Here is a 27,257-nt window from a genome sequence, read left to right as displayed (position 1 = left end):
ACTGTGCCAAACACAAGTTTGAATTGTACATATGATCAACACAAATAAATCTTTTCTGATGATAGCATTGTAGGAACCTTGATAATCTACCTTATTCCAGAATCCATTTAGTTTTGATCAGTACATGAAGACTTTCTCTGTTGGGTCGGTCAATAAAGGTAACATATTTTTGAAGGATACTCAACAGAAAAGTGCAGATTCCATTCACAAGGCATTTCATTTGCATTGGTCCCTTTTGGACCAAGATGGGAAAAGGTCAGGATTCCTCCTTAATTCTGGCCATTGGTAACACCTGGATTTAGTGCATATGTGTTGCATTGAATAAAATATTTTGAGCTTGGCTATGAGATCCTTGTGTGTTTTAGAAACAATTGCCATCTCAGTTGAACAGTGACTGCTTGGGTTTAGCTCCCTTATTTCTCCCCGCCTCTTCTACCCCAACAGATCATTGTCTTTGGGGTAGAAGTGTGGAAACCAAAAGATTCTTGTAAATAAACTGATATGGGGGTTTATACATTCCTCTGACGAATGATGTCTAGCTGCCTTTCAGAATTTAGTGCAAACACCCAAGTTTGGATTGAATGCTCCTGAGGGAGCTCCTTTCACAGTGTTGCCATTTCAATTAATTTAATTTGATTGGAAATACTTGTAAAGTTCTTGTGATCGACCAAACTATTGCAGAACTGTCGTGATGCTTTCAGTAAATTTAAGTTTTGTTTAATGCAGATTCTTAATTCATTTCTTCTTAATTAATTTGAGATTAGTTTGGGGAAATAAATGCAAGTGAAACTAGCTTGTAGACTTGAGAAGGATGAATTATTTTTATATATTCTCCCAAACCAAAACTCTGCCCATCCCCACAAGGAAAAGCATCGGTGATATATCTTTCTTTGTTAAACTTCCAATTTTGAGACAAAATAAAGAATTTACCATCTGATGTTTACTTTGCAGTGCTTCATTGTGCCTCATTCATCACCACTGTTATGGAAACTCTCATTGCATCCCCCTCCCCTTTATCAGACCGGGGACACTGCTAGGACCACACTTCTCTTCACCATCCATCAGTGCCATTTTGTGATCACGGGACAAAGGAATTTCAGTTCTGTTGACTTAACTTATCTCTATGCAAATGTGTGCTGTGGAACTACAATGTAATCCTTGCTAGATCTTAGTGAGAAATAAGGGCACTTTGAACTAGATGAAACAGATTCAATAACAGGGTAATTTGCAACTTGTACTGGGTCCTTCAAACTGGGGGCTAGGGTGGGGTGGGGGTAGTGAAGGAGGGCTTGCTGGTGGTTCCATTCCCCAAGTCAGAATCTTGTTCACTTTTGATTCAATTTGGTGACTTTAATATTTTGGAGAGAATGTAAAGTTGTGAGCAGGTGCATCCAAAAATACTTTGAATTTCAATATGTTAAATGTGAATCAGACCCTAAAAGGTGTTCTGCTGAGGCACATTTCCTTTTTGTCTCTGGATCTAAATTGCAACTGAAGGTTGTTGCAGGAGGTGTTTGCCATGAGCTGCCGTGCTTAGCAAAAGCCTGCTGGCCACCAAATCATTCTCCCTGGGTTAGGCGGCGTTCATTATGGAATCAATACCAGGCAGTTAAAATGGCCAGAGCACCTCAGTAAATGCATGTCTAAGTCAATTGTCAGAGCATTTAAAAAGTGAAATAGCTTGATCAAAAGAACAAAATCTACGGGCATATCTGTCAATGAAGATACTTTATAGAACTTCAAAATGATTTTTCCTGTAAACGACCCGGATTAAGAATTGCAAATAAGTAGTGAGAGCCCTAAATATTTTTTATTTAATTATTTTTTTAACCTTTCGTAACGAGTGCACAAAGTGCTACAGGATAATATTGTAAGTCATAAGGTGAGGCTTGTTAATGTTCCTTGTTGATGATTACGTCATCTTCTAAAGGATACTACTTGGATTCAATAGCAATGTTTATTTTAAAATGGTACCAATGATGAAACTATGAGACTTCAGGATTTCAGCGGAGAACAGGTTTTGAGTTGTATTATGAGGTGCAGGAGGATGGAAGTAACTTGATCTATAGGTAGCATTTAGCCAGACAGTTTGGGTTAGGTTAGTACGATTCCTATTTTTAATCAAAATGCTAAATGTTGTTGCATTATGATTTTGCAACCCAAAGTACAGCATCTGGTGATCTGCCTGTTGTTCATAAGAGATTGTCAGAATAATCTTGTTAAGATGTTGCTGCGGTTCCCCTAGCGACCTTTGCCCTTGTGCCAGTAACATTAGGATGGGCCCCAAATCAATGGATCATGAGGGTTTGCATTAGTCTGCTATCACTGATAGTAGAGATGAGGCTGTGTTTAATGGGAAGATGGGGGGGAAGAATATCTTACTGTTTACTTTTGATTTTAGTAAATGGTATCCATCTAAGAATAATTCAGTTTGGTCACAAACGAAGAGATGGGGTGTGTTTACGTTTGCTGATACAGCCAAATAAACAGTCAAAGCACCAGTATTTCATTCTGGTGCCTGCTATCTTAAACCATCAATCTTGGAGCTGTCAGGCATGGAGCAGGACACATCCCTGTGGGGCTCCAGGCCTGTTGTTTTCATCAGATTAGGGCAGTCAACAGCAGGGTGGACGGCATTCCTTCCCTTAAAAGAAGAAAAGCGAGACTTGGAAAAAGTGCATCCTGAGTTCTGCTTACACTCGTGTTTTTTTGTCTTGCTTTTGTGTAGCCTCCTATCTGTCATCCCTGCCATTTACTCCAGCACTTTTTTTAAAAACTCCATTTTGAGCTCTTCTCAGCACAAAAACCATGACTTACTTGTTCAGAGACTAAGGCACAAAATAGAGATTTTAAAATGCTAGGCAATTTTTTAAAAGCCCTAAGTTGAAGATTGAGAAAATAAGCTTGTCTCTTGGAATGTAAAATGTGGCACTTAAATTCTTTGAAGAAATACATTTATTTTAAGATCAACTTCTATTGCAGCTGAACCTAAATATTAGCACAGGGGACTATAGAAACTATGGTGGTACTAGTAATAAGTATGGGTTGCCTTTTTTTAGTCCAGAAAAGTTAAAAAAAAAAAAAAAAAGTATTCAGTAGGCTTGTTTAAACTTATTATTTTAATCTGACAGTAAACTTTGTATGAACAAAGTAACATGTTAACAATGATACTTGCATTTACCTATAACATTCTGGAATGAAAGGAAATTGTGATACATTGTGAAACTCTTATTGAAATCTTAACAGAATAAACTAATTTGTTGTATTAGAGTTACATAGGGTGTTGCCGTAGAGAGGAGGAAGGCATGAGAATTAACAAAGTATAGATTAATGCATGAAGAAAGATAAAGGATTATATTTAATGTTGTATTTTAGAAATAATACATTCTAATCAGAAACAAAATTGAAAGTGCTTAAATAATATTCGTGTTATTCCATTTCCACAGTTCCCTTGGCCCCAGAACTGCGTTTAGAGCCATTCAACTGCACGACTATTACGGTAAAGTGGAAGCAAGCGGAGGAAAACGACGTGCAGATCCAGGGGTACAGACTCTTCTACAGGGAGGAGAGCCAGCAGGAAACGGGGCCGATCACACTTGGCATGCAGAATTCCCACTACACCATCAGTGGGCTCGGTACGTAATGTTCAAATATTGCTCATGGGCTTGAGGATTTGCCATCTCACTGTGTAGACACTTTATATGATAGTGCCTTTGTCACCACAAATTCAAAGTTCTCATATGCTACTTATGGTAAGGAATAGCTTAACTCAATTATTTTCCAGAAATAAGCATGTTGCGTTTTGTTTTATACACTCTGCTGGAGGTTCGAAATCTTGTTCTCATCTCCACAGCCTGTTACTCTGTTTATAGTATATTTTCCTTCATTTGTGCTGGAAGTCCCCAAGGGTGGGGGAAGGGTGTAATTTAATTTTCCCCATGGATTAGCTGCAGAGTAAAGTTTATTAACACCAAACAAGTTGCTTGACACGGGGTATTCAATAGGTCTGAGGAAGAAAGTCTTGATAGTTTTGTTCTGGGAAACCTAGCCAACATTCAGAGATGAGAAACCTCAATTATTTTGCTAATCTTATGAAAATAAAAAAAATGGTTGAAATGGCCAGCTTTCTTCAAGTGAGTTGGAACAAACTAAACGTCATGTCTGTTCTGAAAGCACAAGCACAGTTTGAATAAATCATGTGCATAATGTTGTATAATGTACAATTGTAAAGGCTAAAAATTCAACATTTTCTTTATGTACTTTTCAGAATGGGTAGTTTGGAATTTACTAGTGAATTTGCCCAGAACTTCTAAATCCTTTCCTTTGATTCTATTAATAGTAACAGGATTTGAGTCAGAACATTATCTATTCATTCTTCTGTGTGGTACAAGAATTTGCCACCTCAGTAACAGGCATGGGGTCAAAGAGTCTCTTTCCTTTTGTAAATACCACTGTTTAAAATTGTGAATGCGCCCTTTTAAAAAAAAAAATATTTTAAGCATAGAAATTACAAGTGAAAATAAGTTAATTTCTCTTTAAATCTAGCATCACAAAAATATTGCACAGAAAGGGGACCTCTTGTGTTGCCATGCATTGTTTACGTTGGACCTTCCTGAAGAGATTTTTCTTTCTGTTGTGAATTATTGACACAACCTTCTCTGTCAACACGATCCCTTAACACAGTTGTTCTGCATTTTTGCCTCCAGACCTCCTGAAATGATCTGAGACCTACTTTGTGCAGAGCCATGTATATACCTATTTCTGGCGTCTGTCCGATTGTGCCATATCAATTGTGCAAACTAAAATTTGATTCTGCACTAGTTAGGCACAGCTTTCAGCGTGCATGCTAGCCTATGTGTGTGACAAAACTTTTCGCATCATTATAAATGATCCAATTTCCAAAATCTTTTTTTCAAAAATTTGGAAGATAAAGCCTGAAAAAATACAAAATTCTAAAATGTTAGTTGGTTTATCAGAAATATCCACCAGATCATGTCTTCACTCTGAGTATACTTAGTAATGGAGGCCAGGATTGCTCTGAGTTCAAAATATTTGTTAGTTTGTGAATTTCAGGAACTCCAGTTTTATTGGTAACAGCAAATTTAAATCCCTCAGTCTATTTCAATATATTTAGAATATTTTGTTAGAATTGCATTTATTATGACTTTATCCTCTGTAGTCAAGACTTAGAATTGTTTCCTTTAGTAACAAAAAAGACCAAGAATGCCCAAATGTTATTACATTTGAAAGCCTCAGTCTGAGTGATCTGTTGGCATAAGTCACTGCAGAATTATTAAGACTGACCTCGGTCACTGTTTGGCTGTGGCCCCTGACTGTTGCTTGGTGATGAGCTGAGATGCACGTATCCCTGTCAATGGCCCCAATCCCCATGTGATGTGGGAACAACAGCACATTCTTAACTGCTAACTGGACAACTGACCATCTGTGGCCATTCCAGCCATAGCAGGTGGCTGGCAGCTGACCATTTAACCAGGCAAAATACTGTCCAGGATAATGAACGCGAGTGTGGAACTAAACCTAATCATTGATTGGGTTCTGTTTCTGTTCCAGCATCTTTTTTTGTTGCTTTATTTCCTCTTGATGTTTGTCTTGTAGCTGTTTTGTTTCTGCTACAAGTTTAATTTAATATTACAAGCTAAAATTAATGCATTTGTACCCAGACCTTCATTTCATATCACACCTCCATCACCTGACACCTTTTCACCTGGTTCATTTCTTCACACTGTTAAGGTTAAGATAGTTTCAAATAAAAGAATTTAAATAAACAGAATGCCTGTCAATAAATGGCTGTCCAAATTTTTTTCATTCACATGGTAACATTCGAATATGTAAAACTTTAAAATATAGATGTTGGAGTTGTAATTTAAATGGATCAACAGCAAAGTGGTGTGATTATCATGTTAGAAAGTTATTAAAAACAAGAAAAGATAATTATGAAAACACAAAAATTAAATGGTTAAAAAATAAATGTAAAGCATTCATGTCCTTTAGCTTCCTCACTTCCCTGTCTGATAGTAACGGGTCAAAGTTAATATTCAGTTAGTTTCTGCTTTTGTCACCAGAATGGTCAGAATTCAGAATGGTCACCAGAATTGAAGAGCATGCTGCAGAATTTGCTATATTTATTGATAATTGTTTAAATTGCTTTTGACCTTATTTGGGTGCAGTTTCCCCCCACCCCGACTATAAATTGTTGATTTTATCCTGGATAAACTGTTTTATTGGGAATTTGCCTTCCATGTATAAAATCTCAGCTGGTTTATTATATGCCAAATCAGTTTGTTCCCTCAGTCTTTTCACAAAAATCCAGGTGGGGGTTAAATGGAATGGATTGCTTCAGGCACTTGCTCGAGTCACTGCCTGTTGACCTCTGGAACCCCAGGAGTTTCTCTTGCTGGTGGATGGAGATAAGTTCTGTCTCTGTTCTTGCAGACTGTGCCCATTTATAAATGCAACTGTTTTCCAGCTCTAATCCATTTTATGAAAAATGCTTGATCGGCCGTGACATTTGCAATAATAGCATTGATTGTCGCGAGTTTAATTGCAACCTCATCGAGCAATAAGGGCTTATCTCAGATGTTCCATGGACTGAGGTTATTGACCAAGTGGATAACAATGAGATGCAAATGTGTGAGATTGTTGTATTTCTATTCATTGGGACTTCCAAAAATGTGGAAATAGTAACTGATGTTGAATCAAATTATTGAATAAAATAACCCCACAAAAAAACTAGGGGTGGCACAGTGGCGCAGCAGTAGAGTTGCTGCCTAACAGCGCTTCGAGCGCCAGAGACCTGGGGTCAATCCCGAATGTGGTGCTGTCTATATGGAGTTTGTACATTTTCCCCGTGACCATGTGGGTTTTCTCCCAGATCTTTGGTCTTCCCACACTCCCAAAGACACACAGGTTTGTAGGTTAATTAGCGTGGTAGAAATGAAAATTGTCCCTAGTGTGTGTATGATAGTGCCCTTCAGCCCACCGGTGCAGACTCGGTGTCAAGTCAAGTATAGTCACATTTATTTATATAGCACATTTAAAAAACAACTCTCGTTGGCCAAAGTGCTTTACATTTGTTATAAGAATAGTATAAACAAACAAACTATATACATAGAGCCCTCGCTCAGTGGACGTCAGGAAAGGCTTGGGAGTATAGATAAGTTTTTAGTCTTGACTTAAAGGAGTCGATGGAGGGGGCAGTTCTGATGGGAAGGGGATGCTGTTCCACAGTCTAAGAGCTGCAACCGGTGGGCTGAAGGGCCTGTTTCCGTGCTGTATTTCTAAACTATTGGGCAGGGTGTGAATTATTCGGATTACAGCTGTATTATTTTAAAAATAGATCTAGATATCTTGTTTCAAAACACACTTCACTTGGGAAAACTAACTGAAGAGGAAAGGTATTACATGGTGCAAATCATTTCTATTGAAAAATACCATTATTTTCACATGCTACTGTTTTACTGCTGAATATTACCTTATATGCTGTGAAGAGGAATCATTACCCCCAAACGTAATAATTTTTCAATCAATTCAACGAAAGATTTTTCCAAACTATCAACATCGTTTACATGTACAAGTATTTCCTAACTCCACTCAGAAAAGCATAACTCATTTTTAAACTATACCCTCTAGTTTTAGATCCTCCCGCCAGTAAAATTAATTTGTCGACTTCTATCATGCTTCAAAATTTTGATCCTATGAGTTCTTAATCTACAAAAAGCCAACCAAGAAATTCCTAAGTTATGCAATTCTTAATTGAATCCCTTTACTTAAATCCTTGTCCTGTGATCATTTTACACTCTCACTGAGGACAATGTATTTTCCTTGAGTCCAGTTACCAAAACGACCCATACGATGATATGGAAATTAATAAAAGTGCTGATGCAATTAATTATTTCAGTTTAATAAAAGAATTATATTTTTATTTAAAGGCTATTTGTTCTCACTTCAATAGGATGATCGAAATATAAAAAACTTAAATCAAGCTTGCCCAAAGAACAACAGCATAAACTGTTTATTGAATGGAGTGGCCTAAAATGGGTTGTAACTTTACCCATCAGATATCTGTGGAATACACATTTAAGTTTGACTCTCCTGATCTGCTGCATAATGACCGCTGCTGGAAAATTAGGCTGACATAATTGGAAGAATTGGCTTTGGCTCTGATGCCCGACTGATGACAACAAATAGGAAAAGGAAGCCCACACGAGGAACGTAACTTTCAGAATTAAGCTTTGCCAAGGCTGGTAAAAGATACTCAAGTGTGAGATGTTGCTTTTGGAGGCAGGAGGATTAATGGAGAAAACACATAAGAAAGCAAATGCTGCAGTTCGAGGTGTGTTTTTAATAGCTAATTATGAGTTACACTGTACTAAGGTTTGGTCCAGATTTACTTTGCCAATACAGAGTTTTGCGATCAGTTTTCAGTGGGAGGGAACAACAAGAGATGAGTAGGAGTGGAGCTAATTTTTCCCCCAGTATTTTCTGCCCATGCATGGGAAGGTTGCTTTAATGATGGTCTCCCGGGGTGCAATAAAATTATACAGGCCAGGGTGGGCCTGAAAGACAACCCAAATTGGACTAAGTACTATGAAAAGGGGAGGCAAATTGGTAGGAAATGGAGTCTTTTACTAGCTGTTTGTGTTTAAATAGTTGCTGTGCGTTAACAAGGTGTGAAAGCGTAATAAAGTGAAGAACACCTGTACAGAAGTGTGCCATTTTACTATGAGACACAAACCATTATGACAGGTTTCTGAAAGCTCAGTTCAAAAATTATCGAGGTATGTGTTTTTCACAATGAATTCTGGATTTTAAAAATATTATTTGACAGTAAAGTTATAGTTAATGCTGTTGCTCTTTTGGCTAGCTTTAAAAAAAAAAAAAAAAGTGATCATCCTATTGAAGTGACAACAAATAGCTTTTAAATAAAAATATTATTTTATTGAACTGAAATAATCCACCTTTATTAATTCCCATATCATTGTATTCTATCTAAAAACATTTTTGATTATTGTTGAACGTACTAGTATTTTGTGTAATGTATAATTCTCATAGGATAATCTTGACAATTTCACATTTAATAGTGATTGGGGGAGAATGATTTGCCATAACTGTGCAGAGACTGTGCAGAGACATGGCAGAGACTTGATGGCCTGAAGTGGCTACTCTGGGCACACTTGCAGCGTAGCTTTACTCTCCCGCTAATTTTCCAAGTAACCTATTCCTCCTTGCATTCAGCCATGATCACATTGAATGGCGATGCAGACTCAAAGGGCCAAATGGCCTCCTCCTGCACCTATTTTCTATGTTCCTGTGTTTACATTCCCATCAGTTTAATCCCATATTCCTCTTCTTGCCTACGGACGAAGGATCATTTATAGTGGCCAATAAGTGAGTTCAGTATTCCGAAAAACGCAAGGAATTATGGGATTTGACTAACGTCATTCGTGATAAAGAAAACGCGAACGATGCTGGCTGTATAAACTGTTTACATTTTAAACTTTATTCATAATTTATGTGTAAAAACATTTAATCTGAGGAACGGGGGTGCCAGGTAGTGGGAGAGCAAGATGTAACAGCGAGAGAGAGCAGATGCGAGTTGAAGACGGGGAGAGACTGGACCGGCGGAGAGGCATTCTCGGTAGCTAAGCTGCTGCATGTATACAGACCTGCGTTTCATCCATAGTCAGGATCGAACCTGGGTCTCCGGTGCTGTTGAATTGCTATTGGACTGTCCCCGTCCCCTCCCGAGTGTCCCATCCCTGTCCGGGGGCGGCCAGAGATGTCCGGGATGACCCTGGACTGACAGGGTTACCGAGTCGGGGTGGCCCCAGGCTTATGGCCAGCGTGGAGAAGAAGCGCTAACTCCAGCACAACTCTGCCTGACCCGCCGGGTTAACCGTCAGCCCTGGACTGACTGGACACCAGCCGGGAGCAGTGGCGACCCCAGGCTTCAATCCAGCGCGGAGAAGAAGCGCTAACCCTAGCTCAACTCTGCTCCAACTCTTGAGGATCCCGTTCCCCAACGGGTCGGGGACCATCAGCTGTTAGCGCTTCTCCGCGCTAGAAGGAGAAGTAAGAATCTCTTCTTACCAAGTAAGAGGCTTTTGTCTTTCTTAATTGCTGAAAAGGCTTGCATGTATTCTGTTTATAGACAAGAGTGGCTCACTGTTAGAGCTAAAGAGAAAGCCATTGAAAAATCTTATCTCGGGGAGCACTAAGTTTATAATGGAATGACAACTCTTAAATACAATCTGTTATCGTAGGACCATGAGCTAAAAGGTTCCGGCTAAAGAGGGTCAGATAATGGTAAACATAATGTATTTGTGGCTGACAGCCCAAAGATCTGGGGATTGGAATGTTTGTGGTGAAAATCTCAGATTTTAACCATTACGAATCATTTACCACATTAATTTAGGAGAGGCACACTTTATTCAAGATTGAAAGCTTTAATTAATTTCGCTGTGCTGTTGGTTATGAGGGTCAAGTATAAGTGAAGTAGCTGTATCACTGAAGTAGATTTGCTGAGATTCACTCGAGTACATTATCTCCCAGTTAAACACTGACTCTGCAAACTGCTGTTGGCGGTAGATGACACTGGATTTGTTCGGTAGACAAAAATGCTGGAGAAACTCAGCGGGCGCAGCAGCATCTGTGGAGCGAAGGAAATAGGCAACGTTTCGGGATGAAACCCTTCTTCAGACTGAATTTGTTCCATTTGTTGCTCAGGATATTATCAGCTTAAATGCTAGGGAGAGACTATGGGAATAAGCTCTTCAAAAAGTTTGACAGAAGTGTTATTAAATCAGAGCACTATTTTTGCCACTGAGAATTTTTAATAAAATCAGTTTATCACTCTCGATCTTATAATGCTTAGTAATGGAATTAAAATTATTTTATTGTAGCGGCACCTGCTGGTGCCCGCAGGTAATCGAACCCTGCGGTCAGGTGCTTCCGTCGTGTGACTATGGGGAGGGGTTTGTGTTCGGGCCCTTTCAGGGCAATGCCCCTTCAGCCGTTGTGTTTTGACCTTTGTATTGGCTGTGTTGTGTTATACCGTTGATTTCGTCAATTCGATAATAAAACTTATTTTGGAAATCGACTCGTCTCGACTCGCTAAATTATAATCATTTTTACTGTACAGACTAAATTTAAATGCATTAGATATCTAGGATCCTTTGATTAAATGCACGTGGCAAACAGTTAAATCATTAGAGTAAAATATGAAGATTGACACAAAGCTGGAGTAACTCAGCTGGTCAGGCACCATCTCTCCGAAGAAAAGGAATAGATGATGTTCTTCCCTCACCCCCTCCCTCCCCATCTCCCTCCTCCACTTCACCTCCTCCATTACCTCGCCATCCCTCTTCCTACGCCTATCCTCCTCCATTCACCCTCATCCCTAGCACTTCCTCCTCCTCTTCACCCTCCCTCTTTCCCCACTCCTCCTCCCCCCCCCAACTGCTTCCCAAACATCTCCCTCCCTCTCCTTTCCCCGATTCTCAATCACGCCCTCCCTCTGTCCATAACCCCCTTCCTCTCCCTACCCCCCTCTCCCTGTAACCCCCCTGCTCTTCCTCACCTTCCTCCGATCCCACCCCCCACAATGAAAACCGCATTTTAAAAAAATCCCGACCCCAAAATTAAAATTACGATGATTTTTTTTTAACTGGATTTTTTATTTTGTGATTTTTTAAAATGTAAATGGAACCCTCCCCCTTATCATCCCCCATTCCCCCCCCACCCCATGAATATCGCTTTTTTTCTCACACACACACACACACAAACACACACACACACACACACACACACACACACACACACACACACACACACACACACACACACACACACACACACACACTGATATTATAGAAATATTATCCATTTGCTCCTTTTCCCCCCCATCCCCCACCCTATCCACTCACGCAGAGCCCTCAACTGCGCAGGCGCGGTTAGAAAGGGAGGGGGTAGAGAGGGTGAGGGGAGGGAAGGGGTAGAGATTGAGGGGTAGGGGGGGTTCGCAGCATCACAGGGGAGAGGGTGCAGGGAGGGGGGGGGATAGAGAGGGAGGGGGGATGTTGGCTGCCTTTTTGAGGGGAGATGGGGGTGCGGGGGGGTGTGAATAACCGGGTGGTGAATAACCCGGGGGGGGGGGTGTGAATAACCCAGTGGGCAACCCCAGCTAAACTCGGCAGCATCTACCTGGTCGTAGAGCACCGCCTACTCTGCCTGGTTCTTGTACCCTGGCTGTAGACTTTCGTAGCCGTCGTAGAAATATAGAAACAAGATGAGAGTTTTAGTAATATAATATAATTAATATAAATATATAAGATTAGATGTAGATAGATAGATTGATTGATAGATAGATGGATGTTTAAAGGACTGCATGGGCTTTGTGGGCCGAAGGACCTGGTTCCTTGTGGTATCTCTACTAATGCTGGTTTACCTTTCAGGGGAAAAACTAATTCTTCCATTACTGTTCACGGGACTTTGCTATGTACAGATTAGCTGCTATAATTCCTAATTTACAGCAGGGATAATGCACAAACGTTCTACATCATTGGCTTTAAGGTGCTTGCGAATAAACAAAAGTTATGATAGCCATCGTCGGAGTTTGCATGGTCAAACAATAGTAGCTGTTCTTTGAAAATAATGCAAGACCTGGTATCATTGTGGATTGTGGCGGTTTGTAGATAAATGCATCATCAAAGCCCTTTTCTTCAAAAGTGACGCCACGTGTTTGTGATAAATTCAAAGGTAACAATTAGTTAATGAAGGAACATCTCCCAACTAATGTTGTTCAAGGTTTTATCGCAGTGCAGCGAGATCAAAAAAGGCCAGAATCTATCTGATTAATTATCAGTCAAAATGCACAATTTTGTTTGAATAAATGAAAGATAAGACCTGCAGATGAGCAAGTAATGATATAAGTAAATATTAGAATGATTTGTAAACATGGTTAATGGCTTGCCATATTTATCTTTTGTAAATGATTAGTTCAATGCACTTTTCTTTGAAGTGACTTAAATGCCAGTCGGCTAATGTATGTTAATGCCCTTCAAGTACTCGTGTTATTCTAAACCTTCAGTAATCGCCAGCATTTTTGCGTGTCACTTTATGAACGAAAGTGAATAGTTAACGTCAGTAACTAGATGTGGACATAATCAGAAAATTATAGAGATAGCTTTGGTGGAGAAACTAATCCTCTTTGCAGCTTAAAAGTACACGCGTGCAAATTCCTGTAAGATTCTCGTGAAAACTGTTTGTAACATACCCATTCTAGATAATCAGAAGAAAGAAATGGTTTCTGCAATGATACAATTGTCCATAATGATTTGGATTTCGTAGATCCCTCTTCTCTGTTCTGTTCTTGTATTCTTTTTGAAAGACATAACTTAAGAAACAAAACACTGCTTTGGACTATTTGGAGTAGGATTTCACCCGCTCCTATCAGTGGTGGTCACATCTGCCCTTTGTCGTCCCTTCCAGAATTTTTTTCCATTGGAGTCGAATTTTGGAATTAAGGTGCAACTTGCATTTGCTACTATATCATACATTTAGCATGACGCAATAGTGGCTTTTTTATTAGCATTTCTGAGAGTTTTTTTTTAACCTGGAACCTGTTGATACATATTCAAAGCTATTGTCAAAGCTAAGACACAAAATGCTGGAGTAAATCAGCAGAACAAGCAGCATCTCGGAATAGATGGCGTTTCAGGTCGACGCAGCAACTCTGGATAGATGGAATAGGTGAACATTTTGAGTCTCAACCCGAAACGTTCTTCCATCCTGAGATGCTGACTGTTCCGCTGAGTTACTCCAGCATTTTGTGTCTATCTTCGATGTAAACCAGCATCTGCAGTTCCTTCCTACACATATTGTCAAAATTTCATAAATTAATAATTTATGTTGAGAAATATTATATAGGATTGCTTCAAAGATATTGTGAACAACTTTAAAATTGTTTTTGATCATTGCTCATGATCGTGTAAATGTGAAGCTTGAACTACTATAATATCTCTTCAGTTAATCAAATTGAAAGGCCAGTTATTGATAATTGAAAGAAGTTCCCGGTTTCAAAATGTCCGTTAAGGCACTGCTACTTTCAAGGAGCAAAACTTTGAGTGGGTGCTTTAGCTGGAACGGCTTTAGTGGAAAAAGATTTATACATTCTACCCTGTTTATCGCTCTCATTTTTGTATATCTTTATCAGGTCATCCCTCCGCCTCCTCCATTCCAGGATAAACAAACCCATTCTATCCAATTTCTCTCATGTATAATCACGTCCTTCCAATGCGAAACTTCTCTTCAATTAATTAGTTTTAAAATTTTAATGCATTTGAGTTTAGGTTAGAGATACAGCACAGAAACAGGCCCTTTGGCCCACTGAGTCCGCGCCGATCATTCATCCCCGTGCACTAGCACTATCCTACACTAGGTACAATTTTACCATTTTTACTGAAGCCAAATTTCCTACAAACCCGTGCATCTTTGGAGTGAGGGAGGAAGTCGGAGCACACGGGGAAACCCCACACGGTCACGGGAAGAACGTACAAACTCCGTGTAGACAGCACTCATAGTCAGAATCAAATCTAAGTCTCTGTTGTAAGGTGGCAACTCTACCACTGAGCTGTCTCTTGGATGCTTTCAAGACAGAGCTAGATAGGGCTCTTAAAAATAGTGGAGTCAGGGGATATGGGGAGAAGGCAGGAACGGGGTACTGATTGGGGATGACCAGCCATGATCACATTGAATGGCGGTGCTGGCTTGAAGGGCCAAATGGCCTACTCCTGCACCTATTGTCTATTGAGCCTGAGGTATTTGCCCAGAAGGTACTTTAAAGCTACTTCATTATAATAAAATTAGTATTAATTTGTAAAACATTAAAATGGCAAAATTTTGATCCCTGCAAAATATTGCAAGTATTGTGTGTCAGGAAGCAATCTATTTAAAAAGTAGAGAAGGTTTCTGTACCGTGTACCTTTTGAAGAGTCCACCAGGGACTATACTGGAAGTTGGACAATTTTATACTGGACAATTTACATTTATCAAGCCGATTAACCTACAAACCTGCATGTCTTTGGAATGTGGGAGGAAACCGAAGATCTCTGATAATACCCACGCTTGGTCACGGGGAGAACGTACAAAGTCCGTACAGACAGCGCCTGTAGTCGGGATCGAACCTGGGTCTCTGGCGCTGCATTTTGCTATAAGGCAGGAACTCTACTGCTGTGCCACCGTGACTGTACAGTATCGATGGCACTGTTACACTGTCAGCTTTGGACGAATCGGAACATTAACATTTCCTAACCATCATCCTCCAGTTGAATCGAGCCTGTCTTTTCAAGGATGAAAATCTTAATCCGCACAAAAGGGAGAAATTTGTCCCAGCCTACTGCTAAATATTAAACACCATCCTGCCTCTCTACTATTGAAAGAGGGGTGTTCATACAGTTGTATTGATGATCTGTGAATCTTCAGAACTCCTACTTATCACTATCAATTAAACGCATGCCCTGAATCATTCTTGTACCTCGCTGTCCAAGATAACTTTGTGTAGTACAGTTTGAAAAACTTTTTTTTTTGCCTCCCCTCAGTTCATATTTTGCCCTATGAAAAAACATGGTATATTGCCTGGTATATCGTCTGGTGTATCGCCTGCTGTATCGCCTGATATCCTGGCCAATGTTTTACCTTCTTATCAAACAACAAATTAGTTTTATATTTGTGGTTTGTCAGACTTGGAAATTCACAAAGTTTCTTCAGCAATTGCCTCTGTAACATGAGTGACGATACTGCAGAAGTATTATATTACTTGTGGGTAATGTGGTAGCCAATTTATTTTAACCATAGCATGTAACAATAAAATGTGGGCATGAATGTAACATTTTTAATTGGTTCTAAATGTTACCATTCTTTCAGTGTTCCATTTGAGTTACGTAGCTCATGGCACAGATGCCTCCAAACCACTTTCGTTAACCGTAGTTCTAATTTTCATAGTAGCTCCTTGTCTTGGACTACTCTATGAATGCTGATTATTTTTTTGGATTGCCTTTGTTTATTTTTTGTGGTGAGATATGAAATTCCTTATTTGCTGTTTGAAGCTCACATTCTGTAATTATTAGTGTTTGCTGCAGAAATCTTGCATATACTTGTTGAGACCTGATACCCTAGGTCAAAATGTTTTGAGATAAATGTTGTCATAAGATATTCCATTGATAATTTGAGGATTCATTTTTAAATTATGAAAGTGGGGTGCATCCATCCACCTTGCTGGAAGATAAGAGAAAAAAAAGTTTAAAATGTTCTAATGATGCTTAACTATGGAGATGTGGTAAACAATGAGAATAATGCAAATAAACTTAAAACTGGGTAGAATAAGTAAAAACAACGGCAGATGGAGAGAAGTGTGAAATGTTGCATTTTGGTAGAGGATGGGAGAGGTATAATTAAGGGTCCAGAGGGTCTGGGGAATTCATCGTGCATGGCTCATTCACGGAGGAGGGAATGGGGAAGAAGTGTTTAGAGCAGGGGTGGGGAACCTGTGGCCTTAAGGCCGCATGCGGCCTTCTAGGCCATTAAGTACGGCCTTTTGAATGAATCCAAATTTTGTAGAACAAATCCTTTTATTTTTGTTAATATATTTTTGTTCGTTTTATTACTTTTATTTTAATCTTAAAATGAACGTATTTAAAATACCAAAGAGTAAAAGAAGATTCAACAAAATAATCCTCCCTGACTGAAGGCCACAATTAAAACATTAGTAAGTCATGAGGGCTAATTTAACAAAATAATGTACATTTTGAAGTATTTCTAATTGAAGTATCTTGGATGCGGCCTCATTAGATTACAGCTAACTTAATGCGGCATTCCAACATGAAAAGGTTCCCCTGGTTTAGAGGGTAGAAACAAGGAAATGCAGGAGCTGGTTTACAAAAATGACACTGTGCTGGAGTAAGTCGGCAGACCAGGCGACATCACTGGAGAAGGTGGATAGGTAATGTTTTGGGTCGGGTCCCTTCTTCAGACTGATACGGCACAGCCAAAACTTCGTAAAACTTGAGGTATGTAAAGGGTGTTCAGCAAAACTCATGGGATCAGGGGCTTCATTAATAGATGTATTGAGCACAAAGGCAGGGAAACTGTCTTCAAGTTTTACGAAGCTTTGGCTGTGCCATAACTAGAATATTGGTATCCAATGTTGGCCGCCACACATTAGGATGTCATGTGAGGATCCTTAAAGGTCAAGAGGAGATTTTCTCAAATGATTTTAGGGATGAAGGACTTTAACTATGATTAGTCTATTTGCCGTGGAGCCATGGAGATTAAGGTGAGATTCAAATGTAATAGGCAAGATTATGACCGGTGTAGGAAGATGGAGAAAGGGAAGCTGTTCTATTTAGCTGATAATATAAGGATGAGGGGGCACAGATTTAAGTCAGAAAATCCATGCGAGATGGGGGTGGGGGTGTAGAATGTGGGGAAGAAACTTTATGTAGTGAGAGGTGATGGCTTGGACTTGCTGCCCATGAAGTTGCTAGAAATGGAGAAGATCAATGATTTCGAAACCAAATTGGCAAGCGATTGAGAAATAATTCTGAATGTTTATTGTTTATGGGGATAGAACAAGGCATTGCTGTCCAGAGGGCAACATGGATATTAAAACGGGGAGGGTTGAAGGGAGTTTAAAGGAGAATTTTGAGGCAAGTTTGTTTAAAAATGTAGAGTCGGAGGTGCCTGCAACACACTGCCAGGGGAACTGGTGGAAGCTGATACAAAAGCAACGTTTAAAAGACATTTAGATAGGCACATAGTGGCTTGAAATGGAGGGATCTAGACCATTTGTCTTTGCTGGATTTAGTTCTAATTGGCATTGTGATCAACATCGACACTGTGGACTGAAGGGCCTGTTCCTATGTTGTACTCTTCTCTATTTTATGTTAAAGAGTACATAAAATTAAATAGACCCACTTTTTATTTGGAATTGAGCTTATGAAAAATATTTCACACTCCAGTGCTCTTCCAAATTGCTCTCTTAAATCCAAGTTCTTGCAAAGTTTGAGTTTAGTTTATTGTCATGTGTAAGTCAGCGTAAAGGCAATACGTGATTACAATCGAGCCATCCACAGTGTGCAGTTAGATGTTAAAGGGAATAACATGAATAGCATCTTGTGCGTGATAAAGTCCGATCAAAGATAGTCTGAGGTTCTCCAATGAGATAGTAGCTCAGTTCTGCTCTGTAGTTGGTGGTACGATGGTTCAATTGCTTGATGACAGGTGGAAAGAAACTGTCCCTGAATCTGGTGAAACTATGCAGAGCAAAACAATGAGCCAGGTAGGAGTTAAATCTATTCAGAAGTTAGCCAATTCAAGCCTTGGGCACTTTACTTCTAGGCCACCAGGAAAGTTAGTCTTCTCTGCCCATTGGAATATGGACAATGAAGGCTCAGTTTTAACCAGTTAGGCAAGAGAAATGAAAGGTCTATATCTGAAGAAGGGTTGCGACCCCAAACGTCACCTATTCATGTCCTCCTGGGATGCTGCCTGACCCACAGAGTTACTCCAACACATTGTGTCCTTTTTTTTCTTCAGGCAAGGCATATGATAGGAAGACAGCAATGACCCCTGACTCGTTTGAACAGATCCTTTGGCTGCCACGAATTCAGAGCAAAATGAAAGAAACACTATTTTGCTCTTGCACTAGTTGACCCAATACCATTGTGTAGAGCGATGATTTTTATTTTGAATCATGCCATTTGAAATTAAATGCAATATACCAGAAGCAAATTTTTTTTGAGAATGCATGTTTTTGAAGTTTCTCAAACTTTAATAATGATTCCTGTATAAAATATAATGAATGAAAAGATAGGAGTAGGATTCTGAAAAACAAAAAAATATTTCTTACTGGTGCTAAATCATTAATGCTGGATCAATAAATAAGTCACAGCTACATCGTACTGTTGAGGAGAAATCTATTGCAATTAATGAAGTTATGTTGTTGGGTTTGAATACTTGCTTCAATAGTCTTGTCCTGTGCGTTAGGCAAAGTTGTTTTAATTTAACCAGTTTGATAAATGTAAGTTTTCTTTCTATTACAAGGTCACAATGGTAGTTAACCCATGAAAAACTAATAGACCATGTTTATTCTGGAAGAATATGTATTTTTAGGCCTGAAGGCATGTTTTGGACAAATCAGAAATCTCCCTTTTATTTACAGTGGTTTCTGTTACATACTGAAGTATTAACTGGTCCTCAATTACCATACACTAGGTACGTTTCCTATATCCTTGCAAATTATTCTGTCATTTCTTGACCGCCCTTAATGATTTTTGGTAATGCTGTCTTGATTCAGTTTTATCCTCCACTAAAGAACACTGTTCAGTAGACAGGGAACCATTTATTTTGGGTGATGGGGGTGGGGTGGGGGAGTGTTTGACCTGAAGGCCTTCAAAGGGGCAGAACAAAGGCTTGAGATAGGCAGGATTACACAAATAAATCATAAACATCAGGTGACCATGAAGAAGTAGAAGGATTTACAATAGGAGCAGCAATTAAATCTCTCCAACCTGGTTTACACTACGACTGCAAATTTCAGTTTGTTGATCCAGGATAAATGGTTTGAATTTAGAATGGGGTTTGTATTGTGAAGCTACCTCTGAATTCCACTTCCAGCCCTGAGATTCGCAGCATCAGGGAGTTTACATATCAGGCGCCATGTATGCAAAAACAATACGATTCAAACTGATTATTGAATACTGAGTATAGGCAGCAGCTAATGTGAATTAAATGTTAGTTTTAACCTCCTAGATTTATTTGACACATAACCAGTTATGGGTATCAATTTATTAAAGGTAGCCATGCAATATTAACTTTACTGCAAAATGTGGAAATGTTTCAGTATTTTTAAATAGACCAAGGATTTTGTTGTACTTGCACTCTGACAGTCAGCACCTAAATGTATATGCAATGGTTTCACAAATGCAACAATATCTGTAGTCTGGTTGTTGTGAGTCAGAAAACCTACCTTTTAGGAGGTTTCTGTAACATCATACAGCTTGATTTTGGCTTTGTTGTGTCACCACTCCCTTTACAGTCCCCCCCAGATCTCAGTCTCCCAATTGCTTCAAAAGCAGGCTTTAGTCAAGGCAGATTCTAAGCGTGTCAAAGGGCATGGCCCAGATGTCACCATCTAGCATGGTTGGATTCTTTCCTGCATAATTGCAGCAGCTTTATTGTATTCTGAGAATGAGCTTGGGGCACTTATTCACCCCAGCAGGCTAGCCACTAGACTGTTGCAGGACAATATATGGTGAGCTTGCGAGGAACTGGACAGCACAGAAGGCATTAACTTTTTGCTTTCAGTCAGAACTTTATCCTGGATCACAGAATTTCATGTGCCTAACTAGGATAAGCCCCATCTTGTATTAAGTAGTCAAAGTTAAAAGACACTGGCTGTAAATTTTGTGTAGGCACTGTTTTTGTCTTGTCTAGCCAGGCCTTATCTGTTGCTTGGTCCCAGAGGGGACCTTTTTAGAATTGAGAGGTCTGGTTTTTCAGTACGTTTGCCTTTGTCTTTATCACCACTAAATGGAGGTTAGTACGAAAGGAATGACCCTTCAGGAAAAAAAAACATTTTCTCCATGGTTTTGACCTCTGATTCATATTCTCTCTCCCCCCCCCCCCCCTCCCCCACCCCCATGCCCTCGCTGGTGACCTGCGAGCTCGTTTCTTTTGAAGAACTTTCGATATTTGCAAATATTTTTAACAGTGAAGGGAATTGCCTTTCTTTTGAAGCGAAGCTATTTGCAGCTTGTCAATGAAAATAAATGGTTAGCAAACATTTGCTGGTAATGATGCATTTGGCAAGAGGCCCACAATGCTTTACTGACATGTTGGTGCAACTTTTAAATGACCAATTACACTTAGTTGTCCCCCAGATGTTCCCGAGCCAGTGGTAAAAGTGTAATGTTTGCTACACTGCCGGCATTTATATTGTCACTTGGACCTCCTATTCATGCCACTGTAGTTTGTTGAGGATTGGAGTGTTGAGGTGAAAGGTTTGTCAATAGACGAGGGTGACTTTAAAAAATATATATCTAAATAAATGTTTTCACTTGGCATTAGATTTCTGTTTCTGGGGCTTTGACAATGTAAGTTCAAGATACAGCGTGAAACAGGCCCTGCGGCCCACCAAGTCCACGTTGCACACTTACACTATCCTACACACACTAGGGACAATTTACATTTTTGCCAAGTCTATTAGCCTACAAACCTTGTACGTCTTTGGAGTGTGGGAGGAAACCGGAGATCCTGGAGAAATCTCATGCAGATCACCGGGATAATGTACAAACTCCGTACAGACGAGCACCTGTAGTCAGTATCGAACCCAGATCTCTGGCGTTGTAAGGCAGCAACTCTACCGCTGCACCACTGTGCCGTCCTTGGGGAGAACGTACAAACCCTGTACATAGTCAGGACATCCGTAGTCAGTTTTGAACCCGGGTCCCTGGTGCTGTAAGGCAGTAACTCTGCTGCTGCGCAAATGGTTATTTGACTTCGGCATTTGAGCAGGAAGAAGGGGCCTGACCCGAAACGTGATCTCCCCATGTTCTCCAGGGATGCTGAATTACTCTTAACACTTTGTTTTTTTTCCCATAAACCAGTATCTACAGTTCATTGTTTCTACAAGAGAGGTTAAATTTCTGCCTGGCATTGTGTGGCCATATTGGGAGCATTACTGAAGACAAATAGGTTCGGTGTTTAGCTATGCATTGATCAGTGAATCACCGGTCAATGGCAACCAACCATTCAGCATTCAGTAGCTGCTGAAAAAGTCACAAAAATCGTAACAAATGGTTCAGGCACAGACATTGGGTGGGGCCAGTAGTTGTGAAAACACATTTTCACACTCGCACCCGACAACGCACCCGTTGGTTTCTGTTCCAGCTCTTGAAACCCCTGGTTCTTAAAGACATCAGTGGGTGCCAGCCTTTCTCCATCCTCCTGCCAAATTAGCTGCTCTCCATTTGGCAGCAGGGATAGTGAAGTGTGAGGTCAAAGAGGTCAGACCTGTTCTCTGTCCAACATTAACATATCTGAACTATCAAACACAAGTCAATGAGTGATTATCAGTAATGGAAGCTCTGCCCAGTGTTTATGGTGTTCTCTTCTGCTCCCACTGCCTCCTCACCCCACCCAAAAAACAACTGCCCTTCGCCAAACCAAGATGCGTGTTGCACAATTTCAGAATTCAAACTTTTGCTCTGGCTAACATCAGGGACTTGCTGTGAAAAAAACATGAGAGGCATGCGTTTTGCATTCCTTTCAGAACCTCTCAAAGCTTCTCACAGCTAGTGAAATATTTGTTTGATGTGTGGTCATGGTTGTAGTGGAGAAAACATTGCCGTCTGCTTGTGCGTGACTTGTGCTGGGAATAAAAACTAAAGCTGGTAAATTTGTATTGCTTGTGGTATCTCTAATGGCATATTTCACACAACTAGTGTGTGGATGAATCAGAACCTGGATTTTTCTTTTTTTTTTAAATGCTTGCTCTGTCACTCCCGATCTTTGAAATTATAATGTAGTGAGGCATAACCCTGTACAACAGTACTATTTTATGGCCAATAATATACTGTTTCATTTAATATGCTTTTTCAAGGAAATATCTGTAAGATAAATCTTCAAGGGCAGCACAGTGGCACAACAGTAGAGCTACTGATTTACAGCGCCAGTGACCTGAGTTTGGTGCTGTCTGTACAAAGTTTGTACATTCTCCCTTTGACCACATTTTCTCCGGATGCTCCAGTTCCCCCCCCCCCCACACTCTAAAGACGTACAGGTTGGTGGGTTAATTGGCTTTAGTAAAATTGTCCGTAGTGCATAGGGAAGTGCTTGTGTACAGGGTGATCCCTAGTCGGCATGGACTCAGTGGGCTGAAGGGTCTGTTTCAGCACTGTATGTCTAAAGTAAAGAAATTATTAGCCAGCACATCCAGTGAATCATTTCACCGAGTTTCTACATCTGTCGCATTTGTCCCATTAACACGGACTTCCTCTATAATGCTCCCCTCCCCTTCCACCCGGCACATCTGACCCACCTTTCGCCAGATAGACACAAAAAGCTGGAGTAACTAAGCGGGTCAAACAACTTCTCTGGCGAATAGGTGATATTTCGGGTTGAGGAAGAAGGGTCTCGACCCAAAACATCACCTATTCCTTTTCTCCAGAGATGCTGTCTGACCAGTTGAGTTACTCATGCTTTTTGTGTCCATCTTGACCTGAACCATCAACAATTCCTTCAACTTGGACACAAAGTGTTTGAGTACCTCAATGGGACACATAGTGCTGGAGCAAAAACACTATCTGCAGTTCCTTGTTTCTTCCTTCCCTCCCTCCCTCCCTTCAACTCCACAGAGGCTGCCTGACCCCTGCAGTAGTTTGATCTTTGTTCTAGATTCTAATGTCTGTGGTCTCCCCTCCCTGCATTTCACACAGATTGCTGTCTTCATGATTCCCTGGTCCATTCTACCACCCTAAACCACCATTATCCTTCCCATGGAACCTTCCATGGAACTAGATACGATGCAACATATAATGCCCTAAATAAGTGATGGGTCTTTGTCCCAAACATTATGGAGGGCATTGTATGACCAATCGCCTCTTCCCTTCCATGTGAGGCAGCGATTCACTTTTACTTTCAATCCAGTCACAGCATTTGTTGTTCACAATGGGGTCTCCTCTACACTGGAGAAACCAGACGCAGATTGCATGATCACTTTACAAGGCCCCTGTACTCAGTCCACAGGGGTGATCAAACTTCCTGTTGCAAGTCACTTTAAATCTCAATCTTATGCCCATTCTGACCTATCTGTCTGCTGCCTCCTCCACAACCACAGTAACTAGAACAACATCTTATCTTCTGTCTGGAGACTTAGCAGCCGTCTGGCAATGAACAATGAATTTACCAGCTACTCTTAAATCCTATCATTTTCCTTTCTCACCTCGTTTCTATAAAGTGCCTCCCTGATAGTCAGAATTATTTCTCCTTATCATCTGATCTATTGTCCCATGTAATGTTTTGTCTGACATCTCACTCCTTCCCCAGCTCTGCTTTGAAAACAAACACCCCTTCACTCTCCCACCCCAGTTGGAAGGAAGTGTACCTGACCTTTAATGTTGACTGGTTTCTCTTTCCACAGATGCTGCTTGACTGGCTGAGTTCTTCCAGCATTTGGTTTTATTTCAGATTCCAACACCAGCAGTTTTGTTTGTTTTCCAATTCAGTGATTATGCCAATTGATTGTTCTGGCCTTTGGATTAAGCCATAAATGTCACATGTTTCAACCCCAGCAGTAAACTTTTCACACTTTGTTAAAGTAGGATTGTTACATTGGTTAACAAACCTAAATCTTATCCTCATACTCTCCCCTTCATTTCCTTAAAAACCATGTCCTGATATCATCTCAATGTGGTAACAGTTGCCCTCCATTATTTTCCACTGGCTGTTTTTCATGTGTTGGTGGGTTGTTGAACCATCTTATTCAGGACAAGGCAGCACCATTTTGAAAGTAATATAATATTTTATAAGAAAGCTCCGTCCATGAATGAGCAGCTGGCTACCTGGCTCACGCCAAGTGTTGTACTTTGTAAAATGGAATATGGAAATATAGTGCTTTAAAAAAAATAAAAAAAATGTCAATGAAGAAGACTTGAGAGATGCAAGGATTGACTTGCACATCTACATTGGTTTACAAGTAGATGTAGCCAAAGATAGGACCTGAGATTCTTGGGTTCGTATTTCAATAGAGCTGGGAGACGTTCTTGCACAGAATAAAGGATATTATTTCAAGCCCCAGTTGAGGATGGTGTACAGTTTGAGGATCCCAGCATGAAAAGAAGGATGGTGCTGGGGGAAAGATGCACTTTGGAAGCGGTTGAGTAAGAAGCTAATGAAAGATGATTTCCACTGGTCATAGTCAGTAAGAAGTAGGCATAATGTAAGACTGGCTCCAGAAGCCTAAAAATAATGATAGACTTAAAAAACATTGAATATATTACCACATGGCTATTGAAGGGATTTTAAATTGGCTTGTTTGAGCAGGAGCTGGATAAATTAAAGATGCAACTAAAGCCACAGGTGTTAGTTAAGTTGGAGCGGTGTTGAGTTGGCAGTAGATTGGGTCAAAACTATTTCAACTTATATTTCTATCCTATTAATATTTCCACTCTAATTTGCATTAATTTAAGTTTTAGATGTTTGGGAAGAGTTCAACAGTGGATAGATAATGTGATCCAATGACTTGTGTGAATCTATTCAAGTTGTCGTTAAAAGCTAGTGGCCCCTGAGGCTTCTTGTACAAAATGTACAAGCAATTAAAATCTGCCCTGCTGCATTGATGCCTTAGATTGCATCTGGGCGATTCAAATCATGTATAAGATTGTGTCTCACGAACTGTGACATGCATTAAAATATTAAAGACTCTTTAAAAATCCTTTGAGACGATGCCTCATTAGTTTGAGAGATTCAGCATGCTCCAATGACGTCTCTGAGGAGTGTAGAAGCATGTGGGTTCATTCTGCATTTCTCAAACCTGCTACTTCAATGCCAAATAATTCTGCCGAATCTAATATATTCGCTCGGCATCCACATAACAAGTTGTTTTTTTAAACCAAGTAACTCAAGCATTTTAAAAATGAGTGTTGCCCATTTAACCAAGTCTAAAATGAAGCTAAGTTGGACTATGTTTTTCATGATAAATAATTTGCAAGTCACTTAAGTAGAACCAAGGGTCTTTGGGCTTATTGTTTTGTACTAGATTGTTTTTTTAATTTTTTTAAATTTTTTTATAAACGATTTGAGTACAGCGTTTATAACCCTATTATGCTGCTGCATTGGGAAAATGTCATTGTCCTGTTTTGGTACATAGAACAGTAAACATGCTTGACTCTTGAATGAACATACACAGATATTCTGTGGTGGCTTTTGGATATAATGGTAAAAGGTTATTGTTTTTATTATATACATAAAATAAAATTCTTAGTGCAATCCATTGCCAATGCTTGAGCTGTATACACTTACTGAACATGTCGACATGTTGGTGACATGCGCCGAGTTGGGGAATGTAGTGTTTGCACTGATAGTGGCAAATTTCTGTAACTTCTGTTAGAAAAATCAAGAGAGTCTTTTGTGACAGATTAATTCTTGGTTATAGTACATCAATAACACAATGCCTTGCAGAGATCGGTTGTGGCCACTTGGCTCTGGAAACAACTTGCTGATGATTAAGGTCTGAAGGAATTATAATATCCATGCCAATAGAATAAGGCAGTTCTTCAATCATAATAAACCAATATATAACTACAAAATAATTAAAAATTGAAGTGTCTAGAAATGTTTTACCACGGGATGGTGAATCTCTGAACTTCTTTACCATGGCTGGTAGTGGAAGCTGCAGCATTAGATGTATTTGAAGTGGAGATGGATAAATATTTGATAGATCGAGGAATGGAGGGGTGTGGAGAACTGCCACGTGAGGAATTTAGTTTAGTTCAGAGATACAGCGTGAACACAGGTTCTTCGACCCACCGTGTCCGCGCCGACCTCACATTAACACTATCCTACACCCACTAGGGACAATTTTTACATTAACCTACAAACCTGTACGTCTTTGGAGTGTGGGAGGAAACCGAAGATCTCGGAGAAAACCCACGGGGGGAACGTACAAACTCCGTACAGACAGCACCTGTGGTCGGGATCGAACCTGGGTCTCTGGTGCTGCATTCGCTGTAAGGCAGCAACTCTACCGCTGCGCTACTGTGACCGCCCTAATTGAGGACGGCATAGATCAGCCATGATCATATTAAATGGTGGCATAGGTTTGAAGGGCCTGATGGCTTGCTCCTGTCTTGTGTCCTTGTGTTCACTGGCCAATGGATTTATGGTCAAAGATATTTTTCCGCATAAAATGTTCTACATAGGCCAAGTGTACAGCAAAGTCCAACTACAGAACTATGAGGCTCTGTCACTATTCCATCCACATTTGCCCATTTATCATTATCATTATCATTATTATCATCCTTTATTGTCATCTTGTAAAGCAACAGTTGTACAGTGCAAAATGTCCCTTCCCACTGTGCAGTTTGAAATGACTCTACTTTATAACCTTTGAGTCCTGCATCTCATTTTGGCTGCACTCTTTGACAATATCTGCCACTTATATGGGAACTGTACAAATTCAA

The 27,257-nt window shown here is 40.0% G+C and overlaps 1 protein-coding gene across 2 annotated transcripts in view; it reads left to right on the top strand.

Moving 5' to 3' along the window:
- prtg (protogenin) overlaps window positions 1-27,257 on the top strand; it is a 107,766-nt gene that overhangs the window by 64,334 nt on the left and 16,175 nt on the right. For both annotated transcript variants that reach the window (XM_033050177.1, XM_033050176.1), the window contains exon 11: window positions 3,447-3,635. In XM_033050177.1, coding sequence (XP_032906068.1) covers window positions 3,447-3,635 — 189 coding nt within the window. The remainder of the gene's footprint in view (window positions 1-3,446; window positions 3,636-27,257) is intronic.

Source organism: Amblyraja radiata, chromosome 34 (genome assembly GCF_010909765.2).
Source record: "Amblyraja radiata isolate CabotCenter1 chromosome 34, sAmbRad1.1.pri, whole genome shotgun sequence".
Taxonomy (NCBI): domain Eukaryota; kingdom Metazoa; phylum Chordata; class Chondrichthyes; order Rajiformes; family Rajidae; genus Amblyraja; species Amblyraja radiata.
The sequence above is the reverse complement of the archived record's forward strand: the minus strand, read 5'-3'. Positions and strand labels throughout refer to the sequence as shown.